We start from the raw sequence: 13,222 nt of genomic DNA, 5'->3' as shown, positions 1-13,222 counted from the left end.
TGTTTGTACTAGAAAAATATGGGAAAGAATCTAATTATCTTTTAATAGGAAGTAGTCAAATAAATTATTATATAATTATACTATAGATGAGGAGTTGAAAATTCTTTTTTTAATAAAGGACCAGATAGTAAATGTTTTAAGCTTTGCAGGTCACAGGGCTGTGTTGCAACTACTCAACTCTGTCATCGCAGGGTGAAATCTGTGTTCCAATAAAACTTTATTTGTAAGAACAGCAGGCTGAATTTGGCCTTCAGGCCATAGTTTGCTGACTATGTTGTAGAAGAATATGATGCTTATTAAAAAGAGAGAGAAATTTTGGGGGAAATCTTAAAATCGTACTATTAAGTAAAAACATGCAAGTTACAGACAATATGTATAGCATGATCATACTTATGTAAAATATACCTATGTCTAGAATGCCCAGTACACACAGGTATATTTTCTATGTAATGCATATTGTCAATGCATTTTTTATGTAATCTGAAAGTATCTTCACCAAGCTGTTAACATGGGTCAGCTCTAGGGAGGGAACGGAGAGAGGGCTTTTGGATGGAGTGCAGGCAAGAGAGGATGGAAGAAAACTCTCAGTTTTTATTTCAAACAAGTATTACTTCTCTAACAATAAGTAAACATTTTAATCTGGGAAATGAATTAGAAAAAAATAAGAGCATGAAGGGCCTCTGAGATCTGAGATAAATAGAAGAACCATCAAACATCAGTGGTTAGAGTGGAGCAGGACCATTTTACTAGTTTCAGTATTCAGTGTAGGTGAAGCACACTGTTCAGAAAGTGTATTTGAAATGTTTCTAGTTAAATCATGTGGGAGAAGATCCATGGTCTGCCAATAAGGAAGGGATTATTTTTCATTTCAACATGTCAATATTTCACACTTCTATTGTTTATTCTACAGTCACTTTTGAAATCAACAAGAATCCCCTTTTATTGATGTTACGGGTTGGATTACGTCTCCCCAACATTCATGTGTTGAAGTTCTAACTCCCAAAGCCTCAGAGTGTGAGTATATTTGGAGGCAGAGTCCTTAAAGGAGTAATTAAGTTACAATGAGGTCATTATGGTGGGCTGTTATCCAATGTGAGTGGCGCTCTTATAGGAAGGGGAAATTAGGACACAGATACGTACAGAGGGAAGAACACGTGCAGACACAGGAAGAGGGCAGCCATTGGCAAGCCAAGGAGAGAGGCCTCAGAAGAAACCACTCTGCTGACACCCTGACTTCAGACTTCTCGTCTCCAGAATTGTGAGAAAGTAAATTTCTGCTGTTTAAGCCACTCAAGATGTGGTGTTTTGTTATGGCAATCCCAGCAAACTAATACTGCTGGTATGAAAGAACACAGAATTTTCTCATCTTTTTATGTGTGTATATCTACATGCACTTACAGAGGTCAATTCCATCAAGTAGGTGGGCTGTGATCTCAGAGCAATTAACCATAATGAATGAGGGCTGCATTCCATGGAACCCCCACTTGTCCTTGAGTGGGCTGCAACAGGGCAGAGTCACTCTGTGACAGTTACTACATCTCCTCATTTCCTTATCTGTAAAGATCCAGCTGATCTTATTGATTTGTTTCAATTCAACCAATATTCAGTGAGAGGCTATAGGACAAGCTCTGACACAGGGGCTAAGGAGATGAAAAAGCTGAGTCAGAAGCAACCTCTGCCCTCAAAGAGTTTATTTTCAAGTTAGGAGACAAGATCCTAGGCAAAAACAGAGTGGCAGTACTAGAATGTCACTCTGAGCTAAGCCCTGTTCTGGTACTGGAGAAGCAGAGATGACAAGGAGCCCCTAGCCTGGGTAGATAGACACCCCAACAGACGTCCCCAGCCCTGTTGGGTAAGAGCTGTGAGAATAAGACTTGCAGGAGGCTCTGGGAGCAATGGGAGGGGACTAAGTCAACCCAGGCAAAGTCAAGAGCAGGGGAGGGGGCTGTTACAAAGACTACCTAGGGGAGATGGTACCTCAGTGTACTAGTCTGCAGGGGCTGCCACAACAAAATACCATGGACTAGGTGCCCTACACAACAGAAATTTATTTTCTCATGGTTCTGGAGGCTAAGAGTCCAAGATCAAGGTGCTGTCAGGGTTGCTTTCTGCTGGAGGTTCTCTTCCTGTCTCAAAGACAGCCGCCTTTTTGCTGTGTCCTTACATGTCTCATTCGCTATGCATGTGTGGAAAGAGAGAGATCGCTGGTATATCTTCTTATAAAGCCACCAGTCCTCTTGAATTAGGGTCCTACCCTATGACCTCATTTGATCTTAATTACCTCTCTAAAATCCCTATTTCCTAATTCAGTCACATTAGGAGTTAGAGCTTCAATATATAAACGTGGGGGTAAGGGGAGACACAATTCAGTGCAGAACATTAGATAAGGAGTTACCCAGGTAGGAATTTGGGAAAGAATATTCCAGGAAGAAGGAACCCAATTGCTTAAGGCTCAGAAGGAAAGAGTGTGATGCATTCAAGGAACTGAACCTGAACATAAGGTGAATGAAGAGAAGTTAGAATCGAGGCTGATTTCATCTCAACAGATAAAGACACTGCCCTGAGAGGTTTAAGTAAGGAATGGGAAAGTGGGGGTTAAAGCCCCTCTCTGTCTCAGCCTGAGCCCATTGTCTTTATACTGTGTCACACCATTAGTCCTGGTTATTGCAAGCCTCTACAGTGCAAAGCAGATTGTAAACAGGGCTATTGGAAAGGAAAGGGCTGAGACCAGAGAAGAGCTATCTTTCTGAAACATCAGGAAGGCTTCATGGAAGCTGTGGCTTCTTAAATGGGCCTTAGAAACAGCACTGGGGTGAAGGGAGATGAGCAGTAGGGTAGGTGTACTAAAAGAGAGGAGGACTGTCAGGCAGATACATGGGGAGATAGCATGGGCAGTGTCACATAGGCAGGACTGGGCAAGTCATCTCTGGGGACAATGAGAGTAGCTCACAGCATGCACTCCAGAGGAACCCTCCGAAATGGCCCCCTTTTGTCCTCAAAACTAATGCTCACAATTAAAGACAAATCATTCCCTGCTCCTAAATAGCTAGTAGGCAGGCCCTCACCCCAAGGCTGCCTTCTGTGATCCTGGAATTGGTTCGTACTGGCTGCAGTCTTCGTCAATGGCCCTGACATCTTCACAGTCGTCTTCATCAGAGCCATCAAGGCAGTCCTGGTCTCCATTGCACACGAGGTGGCGTTTCAGGCAGCGACCTGGAGAGGAGAGACTGTGGCTGCTCCCGGGGTTCCTGTATCCCTCCAGACCCACACACACAATCAGTAAGTCCTTTCTGCCTCAGAAATAAACCTCCCATCTGTCCCATCCTCTTTCTGTTCTCACCGCCTCTGCCTTCCTTCCAGCCTCATGAGCTCCCGCCTGCAGCCCCCCAGCTTGGGCATTGCCTGAGTTTCTGTCTCTCTCTAATTCTCCACATTGCAGCCCTAGTAATCTTTCTAAAATGCCAGTCCATGTAATCCCTTGCTCAGTATCCTCCAGTGGCTCTCCATTCCGCTTCTTCCAAATGCCACAGTCTAGACCCTACTTGCCCATCACCTACCTGCCCATCACCTACCTGCCCATCACCTACCTCTCTTCCCAAAGCCCTGAGGCTGCAAACATTCTGGGCTGATTGGGAGTCTCTGATCCCCATGCTTTTGTACGTTCTTTCTCCTAGAAAGTTCCATTTTGTTTCACAAGTCTCTACTCAACTACCATTTTGAAGCCCACCCAGACTGCCCAAAGCAGATTTGGGAACCTTCTGCTAGAAAGTCCCACTAGACCATGCACATGTATGTGCCCATGGCTATCACACAGTATCTTAATTAGCTCCTTCTACGTCTCCAGACTAGGAGTACATCACGGTAAGGTGCATTATTTTTTTCATGTCTATATTAACAGCAGGTAGCTTACTCCCTGGCACATAATATGTGGCCAATAATATTTGTTCAATGAGTGGATGAATGAATGAATTGTATCTTTTTCTAAATGAATCAACAGATGTTCCTACAAAGTTGAATCAAAATTACCTGGGCTGCTGGCTTGGCTTAAAATGCGGATTCCTAGGACCCATCCCAAACCTACAGAATGGCAACCTTGAGAGGAAGGACTCAGGAGTATGCATTTTAATAAGCTCCCTGGGGAAGTGTTTCACATGTCACTTTTGACAGGTACAGCTGTTATCCTGCTGGAATGCTACTCACCTGTCTCCTTACACTGGAAATCCTGTCCACACCGTGCTTGCCTTATACAAGGTGTAGAACTGGAGCAGCTGGCTTGATCCCAGACATCACCACTGCAGATGGTTCCCCCAAACTTGTTTGGCTGCAAGAGGCTCCGGTATCGGTACTAAAACAGATTTTGAACCGGAAACATTCTTGTCAATTAATCAATCAATCAATCAACCAAGATTTGTGCAGCCAGGTCTCAGCTCAACATAAGAAATAATTACCTAATGATTGAGAGCCTCCTGCAAAGCTGTCTTTTGAGGGATGAGTGTGCATAAACAGGGGTGTGTCACCAGAAGTGGCACAATCACCCACTGGAATGTTGAATAGGGCCTCCAAGCATCAAATGAAAGGCTTGGACAAGGTATTTCTAGGGTCTACCTAGTTACTAGGAAGAACCTCTGTTCCCTCTTCTTGAAAAAGTTAAATTCCTATTCATCTTTCAGTAACATTCTGCACGTTGCTCAATCCCTCTCTACTAGCACTTGGTATATGAAGTTGCAATTGAGTATCCATGTAGTTCTCCATCTCTCCCACCAGACTGTGAGCAATTTGCATATTGGGGGTGGGGAAGAGAGGACCATGTCTTATTTGGCTTCATACGCTTGGCACTTGATCTAGGGTCAGGTACTCAAGAGGCACGTTTAGAAGACATCTGTTGCTTTTTATTTGCAACATTTCTTCTGGTCCTGGAATTCCCCTCTTTCTTTGGGATATATCTCGTATGGTTCAGGTGGGAATGACCTCACCTCCTCAGTCACAGGGATGTGTGGGTATGAACCAGGCCTGGTCCATCAAATCATCACATCTGCCTAGTTGTATTCATTGCTTCAGGGATTGGCACATAACTCAATCCCATCCAATCAAGTTCTCTCTGGGGATTTTCTTTTACAAAGAGACAGCTTCTTTTTCCTGAAATTGTTGGAAACAATTGTAGATGCCTTGCCTATTATGCAGAAAGCACCCATCCAAGAGACAGAGAGACAAAGAGAGACAAAGAGAGCTCTGAAGACATCATCTGAGTCCCTGGGTCCACCTTTGACTGCAGATAAATAGACACTTGACAGAAGGAAGAATTAAAATGCACGCCAATCTTGGGACTTTAGAGTTTCATAATCATGTTTTCTGTATAGCGTAGTGTCAGGCACTAGTGTAGAAGGAGGAAGCTGAACACTAGGATATTCAGAGAAACATGAGGTTCTATTCCTGCCTTCAAGAAGCTTAGAGTCTAGTTAAGGACATAAAATTTGTAATAATACAAAACATGCAGCACAGATAGCAACCACACAGTGGCTGAAAAGGAAATGTGCAGCCCTGTATTTCCTGCTGTCTCTCTCCCTGGCTCAGCCCACAGGCCCCTTCCTTTAAGAATGTTAGTGTGTAGGTAAGAAAGCAATGATTTGAGCAGCAAAAGAAGTGGGTTTCCTACCTCAATCAATTACATACTTGCTGTGTGAGGTATCAGTGTCTGGTACTTTGTTGCTCAGTTTCTAAATCTGTGCAATGAGGTGGGTGAGCTAAATGACTCACCTAATTATAACGACTAATATCCTTTCACCTGTGTCCTGAAGTTGACAGAGCATGGACATGAGGATTGGATGGACTTGGGTTCAGGTCCCAGATTTTCTGACCAACTGCCCATGAGCAAGCCACTTCCCTTTTCTGAGCTTCTGTCTTCCACTGTGTGAAATGGGTGTAATGGCACTTTCCCTTGAAAGGACTGTGTGATCTCTGAGTAAGAGAATGTGTGAAGAAGCCCCCAGCCCTGTTTCTGGTATATTATCGGTGCTCAATAAGCAGAGGTGGTTTTCACATTGTTATTGTAATCCATGTAGTCTTTCCAGGTGATTCCACGGGTGATTTGTGGAGCAGTGCAGCTCGCCTCTCTTCTTGCCCACCTCTGTCTCCTTAGCTGCTCATTAGCAAAGTGGCAAAGTTAGCAAGGAGAGGTGAAGATCAAATCTGTCCATAGGCCTGTCCTGCCTTTCAGTTAATAACAGCAGAAACAGATTTGTAAACTCTGTGGGAAGAGACTGTAATTAATGACCAGTTGGAGAATATCAGTATATTTTAATTTTCCACCCATACTCTTGCCCCTCAGCACAGCAAATAAAGGAGTGATCAGCATGGAAACGTAGAGCCAATTTTCTTTCTTTCTTTTTCTTTTTTCCTCTCTTTATGTCAGTTTATTTCTAGACGTGCCTTCCAAGAACACGGGTTTATCTGTTACTTCCTCTGTTCCAAAGTGTTTAGTCATTCACATTCTTTGAAGTGTAACTGCTATCCACGTTAAATACATTTCTATAATTTCCTTACATGACACTATGACTTCAGCCAAATATATCTTGTTCATTGTTCCTAAACATACTGTGTTTATTTCTGGCTATAGACTCTTGTTCATGGTTTTTCTTCTTAGGATGACTTCTCATCTCACTTTCAAATCTTTCCTTCCTTTAAAATACAGCTTAAAGCCTGTTTTCCACCATGAGGTCTTTTAGAACTGTTCAGCCTCTTTCCCACAATTCAAACCCCAAAGGTTTGACTTTCTTGTGAACTCGTATAGATCTTATTGTCTCCATTTTCTGCTTGAAACTTAAGATATATTATCTTAAATATATTTTCTGTATTTTTCTTTTGTCATCAACTAATGTTGCACGTTATTTGAAGGAAAGCGTCTCAGACTTTTTAACATGGCCAGCACTGAGTAGATATCCAGTCAATGTCATAAGGAGAATGGAATATCTAACAAGGACATTATGCATGGAATACTGCTGTCCAACTCAGATGACTATTTGCCATTACGTGATATCTATTTTGATTACAGCTTTTTATTATGAATATGTTGTGCTTATAATTCCACTTCATTGAGAATGAGGTTGGGAGTGAGTTGTAAAGGTATTTATCCAAGATCCAAAGAAAGAAAATATTGGTGCTTGGAATATTGCAGTTAGGTCATTCTAAACTCCATTTTTGCTTCTTTGACAAAAGAGCAAATTTGAGCCTGAAAACTGGTACAAGGATACCTTAGCATATCTGTTGTACATGTTATAGGGTGAGGAGTTCACAGTTAAATGAGCAACAGGGATCTGGTACATGTCACTGTTCTGCAGTGCTTTCATTGTGACTTATAGGAACAGATTTAATATGGTTTAGTAAGGGCTTGAGCTTCTCCAAACAAATAACACACAACGTTGTTAGAAATCAGACACAGTAGGTACTTGCCTTTGAGTACTCCTTCTTTGAATTAGCAGCCAATTTTCTCTATTACTCTAAAAATTGTATTAGATTTTTAAAACCTGTAGCTACCAATTTGATAGTGGTGATGGTGGCTACCATGTATTGAGCACCTACTATTGGCCAAACACTTTACATTCCTTATGTTATTTAATCTTCACAAGTTTATGAAGTTAAGTATACTATGGGAATCCCATTTTGAGCTGAGTTAGAATTCCAGCTCTGCCACCTACTGTATATGCATCACTGGGTCAACTACTTAACATCTCTGATCCTGTTTTCTCATTTTAAAATGAAATATATCTGAGAACATTGCAAAGATTCATAATAATACATGCAAAGAAATCATCACTTTGCCTGGTTTCTGATATACACTCAGTAAAAGTAGTTATCAATGTCATCATCATTCTTGTATCCAGCTGTTGGGCTACTTCAAAAGAAATTGAAGTGACCGCTATGTCACTCATTACGCTCCAGGATGGTTCAGCGGGAGGCAGTAGTGTGGAGGGGTCAGCCGCAGAAGCTTTTTGGAGTCAGACTGACCAAGTTTTAAATCAAGGCTCTGTCATGTTCTTAATGGGTGACCCAAACAAAGTAGATGATGATGTCTGTCATTTACAGTTGGCTGTGAAAGTCAAACAAGATAATTTATTTAAGGCATTTGCACAATTGTCTGGTACATAGAAATTATTTAATAAATGGTGACTATTGCCATTGTCATCCTTCCTGTAGTATCTATACTGGGAATGATGGTGTAAGCCATAAGGTTCATTCCCATTGATTCCCTATTTTCTAGGTTGCTATCAAATAATGAAGATATTTACGTGGCAGGAAGGTTGGTGCCAATATTCCCTTAGGGACTTCTCCATGCTATCGCCTGTGGTTGGGATCATTAAGACACAATTTTCTTTTCTAACTGGTAGATAATATTTCCTTCCAGAAATGTACATCTTTGTTTGGATGATTTTGAGAAGAAGGAACGCGCTAATAAAAAAACTAGGGTGGTCTTTCACTTAATTAACAGAATTAATTATTTTAAGGATTACTTTAAAAACACATGTGTTTTTGAGTCGCTAAGTAAATAATTCTATTCTGATTTAAACTGCAAATCATTGTCTTGTGCTACCTGCTGTCTAAGCTGAAACAAATAAGAAAAATTTAATTTAGGATGTATAACAGGTTGAATAATGGCCACACAAAGATATCGAGTCCTAATTTATGGAACCTGTAAATTTTACCTTATTCGGAAAGCTGGCCATTGCAGACATCGTTAAAGTTTTTGAGATGAGGATATTACCCTGGATTCTCTGGATAGCATTAAGTGTCATCACAGTATCTTTGTAAGAAGGCAGAGAGAGATTACAGGCACATACACAGAGGAGAAGACTCACAGATGAGGCAACAATGTGACCAGGGAGGCAGAGATCGCAGTGATTCAGCCACAAGGTAAGGATTGTCAATGCCACCAGAAGCTGGAAGAGGCAAATATTAGGTTGCTACAAAAGTAATTGTGGTTTTTGCTGTTACTTACTGCCAAAACTGCAATTACTTTTGCACCAACCTAATAACAGAGTCCCTTCTAGCGCCTTCAAGAGGGAGCATGGCTCTGCTGATACCTTGATTTCAGACTTCTGGCTTTCAGAACTGTAAGAGAATACATTTCTGTTGTTTTAAGCCACCAAGTTTGTGGGAATTTGTTCCAGTGGACTCAAGAAACTAATACAGGATGTCAGAGCAAAATGAACATGTAGGGATCAAACACATTTAAACAGGAACAGTCTAAAATTCTTCAGCACTTCTCAGAGATGAGTGAGGTAGAATAACAAATTTCAGACTTTGATGTTGAATGAACTAGGTCAAAATTGTGTGTGTTCCACCACTTACTGCTATGCAATTTTGAATAACTCATCAGAAACATTCACAGAGCACCTCTCTGTCTGAATGGTGGGTCTGGAGGCAGGATGACCATTTGCAAACTTTGCAAGATCTCAGGTGAGGAAAAAGCAGGGATTAATTCAGGGCAGCGGGACTGGGGATGAAGAGGAAGGCAGAGATCATTGTTAGAAAAACAGCTGGCACTCCACAAATTAAAACTCTAGTGAGATACTACCCTACTCCTGAAAGAATGGCCATAATTAAAAAATCAAAAAATAATAGATGTTGACATGGATGTGGTGAAAAGTGAACTCTTTTACACTGCTGGTGGCAATGTCAACTAGTACAACCATTATGGAAAACATTGTGGAGATTTCCTAAAGAACTAAAAGTAGAACTACCATTCAATCTAGCAGTCTCACTACTGGGTATCTACCTAAAGGGAAAAAAAAAAGTCATTATATACAAAAGAGACTGCGATGCATGTTTATAGTAGCACAATTCACAATTGGAAAATATGGAAACAACCTAAATGCCCATCAACCAACGAGTGGATAAAGAAAATGTGGTACATATACACCATGGAATACTAGTCAACCATAAAATGGAATGAAATGAATGGCCTTTGCAGCAACTTGGATGGACTTGGAGGCCATTATTGTAAGTGAAGTAACTCAGGAATTGAAAACCAAATATGATATCTTCTCACTTATAAGTGGGAGCTAAGCTACGAGGATGCAAAGGCACAGGAATAATATAATGGACTTTGGGGACTTGGGGGAAAAGGTGGGGAGGGTGAGGGATGAAAGACCACACACTGGGTACAGTGTATACTGCTCGGGTGACGGGTGCACCAAAATCTCAGAAATCACCATGAAAGAACTTAACCATGTAACCAAAACCCACGTTCCCCAAAAGCTACTGAAATAAAAATGAAAAAATAAAAGAAGGAAACCATCTGGAATTCCTTAAACATGTATTCTGAGCCAGATGCATGAGAAGGGTTCTGTGTGCATTACTCATGTATTGCTCACAACAATTCTAGAAAGTAGGTACTCCTACTACTCCAATTTATACATAAGGAAACTGAGCACAGAGATGATTGAAAATATTCCCAAAGTAACAATGCAGATAAGAGGCAAAGCCGGATCTAAACTGCGGAACTGAATCTTAACACTGAAACTTGGCAGTAGTGTGCTAATAGACAAGGTTCAGGCAGTGAGTGGTATGCCGAGTGGTGAAGGGAGCATCTAATACAGGCATGTGTGTCTGAAGGGAATTTTAAAACAATAATAAAACAGACTAGAAGTTACACTGTGTTTTATTATGTATTTATATTTACAAGACAGGGTCTGGCTCTGTCACCTAAGCTGGAGTGCAGTGGCACAATCCAAGCTCACGGCAGCCTCGAACGCCTAGGCTCAAGTGATCCTCCTGTCTCAGCCTCCTGAGTAGCTGGGACTCTGGGTGTGCACCGCTATGCCCAGCTAATTTTGTGTGTGTGTGTATTTTTTGTAGAGAGCAAGTCTTGCTATGTTGCCGAGGCTGGTCTTGAACTCCTGGGCTCAAGTAATCCTCCTGCCTCAGCCTCCCAAAGTGCTGGGATTATAGATGTAAGCCACCACACCCAGCTGACTACGTTTTATTATCACTGTGAGCCAGGGATTCTGAACAAAGTCAGAATTTTAATGCTCCCCTCTGCCTGAGTGGAGGGCTCCCAACATCCCTCTTCCCTTCATATGTCAATGGTACTAGGGATCATTTTGAACTATTCAAAACCATTTAGATGGACAAAGTAGACACACCTCTGTTCATTGGGTGTGTTGGTCTTTTCCATAGATGAAAATGGAATTCTCAAGAACACACCTGGGACATCCCTTGGATTATCTCATCTCCTCATGGGCAGTTTGGTATTTTGTTTCTAAGCAATTAGTTTCTCCAGAAGACTCTCATTAGTGGGCAAGAGATTTGCCACGACTCAGACAGAAATAAACGTGCCTATGTACAGATAGCGACTTTTCTACCTACGAGCCGTAACACACATCTTTTGCAGCCTCACTCAACACTACCCTACAAACAAAATTGGGAGACGCAGAAACAAATGTCACCGTCCATGTACAATGGCTTTCAAACAACAATTTCTAGACCCAGTTTCTCCCCAGGCCCCTAGACATAGTGATCTGCTTAATCTCCATTTGAATGCCTAATACACACATCAAATATGAAATGCCCCAAAAAAGGTTATAAGTGTCTTACCCTTTTGTCCTGGCATGAAAAGCAATCCGTCCACTCTGACCAGTTGCTCAGCTGGCAGGTAACTGCTGCGGGTGTGGCTGCCCGTCTTACTCTCCTAAAGAAAGGAAAGATCCCTGCATCAATTTTGAGATGCAAAATTTAAGCAAATGAGAAAGCTGTGCACATTTTCCTTCCAGTAAAACACGGTTTGAAAGAAATGAGGAACGAACATTTATTGTACTCCTACTTTATGTAGAATTGCCAACAGAAATGAGAGAGTGTATGGTGCCAGAGGGTTTATATAAATTATCCCTTTAATACCATATCAGTCCCCCATGCATCAAATTATTATAATTTTAGAGAGAAGAATATTAAAGAGGGCTAACAATTTTTGAAGAGCCACAGTAGCAGAAAGCTCAGTGGTTAAGAATGTGGAGTTTGGGGTAAGAGGATTGGGTTTGAATCTTAACCACCACTTGCTGACTTTGAAAACTTGAGTAAATTACTTAATATCTCTGAACTACAGCTTTCCCCTCTGTAAAACTACGCTAAAAATAACATTACCTAAAAGGGTTATTGAAAGTGTATTGAAATGCTTATGAAAGGTTTACTTCAAGATGACTTTCATTATTACATGCTGGGACATTATGTGGATTATCTCATTTAATCCCTATAACAATCCTTGGAGATAAATATTATTAGATCTATTTTATGTACAGTGTAAGAAAGCTGGGATTCCTAAAAGCTAAATAGCCCTGAAGTCATAGCCCAGGAACGACAGAGGCAAAAATGGAACTGGTTGGTTTGATGGCAAAGCCCGTTACCTGCTCCTCATCATGCTACTGCCTCATTTTATGAATCAGCCAACAGACGTGAGAGAGTGTATCTCCAAGCCCACGATCCTTCTCTTACCCCATGCTTCCCCCTCACCAATTAAAAAGCCTACTCAGGGAAAGGGGGACAAGCCACAAGCTTGCCTGGCTTCCACATTAGCCTCTTCCCATAGCATCACTGCTACAACTTCAAGGCCAGGTTGGCCCACGGAGAAAGTGGGAACATCTTCTGTTAACACTAGAATTACCACAGCCTCTGAGAGCCAGGCAGCCACCGCTGTGAAGAATGGCATGATTATAACCCTCGTGTAGGAACAGAAAGTGTTTCAAATCTCATGCTAATTATGTAATGAATTTGATGAATAATGACACCTAAGTTGAAACTCCGCACAAGGAGCCATGGAATAGTTCAGAAAATTTTGTCTATCTTTAACTCTGGTTCTCCAACTTTTGGTCTCAGGATACCTTTACATTTCTGCAAATTACTAAAGACCTCAAAGGGCTGGTAAGTGGGCTAGATCTACCAATATTCACAGAATTCAAAATTAAAACTGAGAAATTTAAAAAATACTTGTTTATTAACTTATTTAAAATTACAATAACAAACCTATTACATGTTACCATAAATGTACATTTTTTCAAATCCCTTTAATGTCTGGTTTAGAAGAAAGTAGCTAGAATCTTATTTCTGCTTCTTCATCCAATCTGTTGCTATATATTGATTTGGTTGAAATCTATGAAGAAAACTCAGCCTCACATGGTTATGTAGTTGAAAAGGGGAGGAGTATTTTAACAGCCTTTTCCAATAACTGTCAATGCTC

At 41.2% G+C, this 13,222-nt stretch overlaps 1 protein-coding gene across 1 annotated transcript in view; it reads right to left on the bottom strand.

The window, feature by feature from the left end:
• The window catches only part of C8A (complement component 8, alpha polypeptide), a 62,998-nt gene that overhangs the window by 38,594 nt on the left and 11,182 nt on the right, over positions 1-13,222 (bottom strand). The window contains exons 2-4 of the mRNA XM_011973845.1: positions 11,590-11,683; positions 4,201-4,345; positions 3,066-3,213 (exon numbers count right to left, since the gene is read on the bottom strand). Coding sequence (XP_011829235.1) covers positions 3,066-3,213; positions 4,201-4,345; positions 11,590-11,683 — 387 coding nt within the window. The remainder of the gene's footprint in view (positions 1-3,065; positions 3,214-4,200; positions 4,346-11,589; positions 11,684-13,222) is intronic.

The sequence above is a fragment of the Mandrillus leucophaeus genome, unplaced genomic scaffold (assembly GCF_000951045.1).
Source record: "Mandrillus leucophaeus isolate KB7577 unplaced genomic scaffold, Mleu.le_1.0 Scaffold14, whole genome shotgun sequence".
Lineage (NCBI taxonomy): Eukaryota > Metazoa > Chordata > Mammalia > Primates > Cercopithecidae > Mandrillus > Mandrillus leucophaeus.
This window is presented reverse-complemented; position numbering and strand designations above follow the sequence as displayed.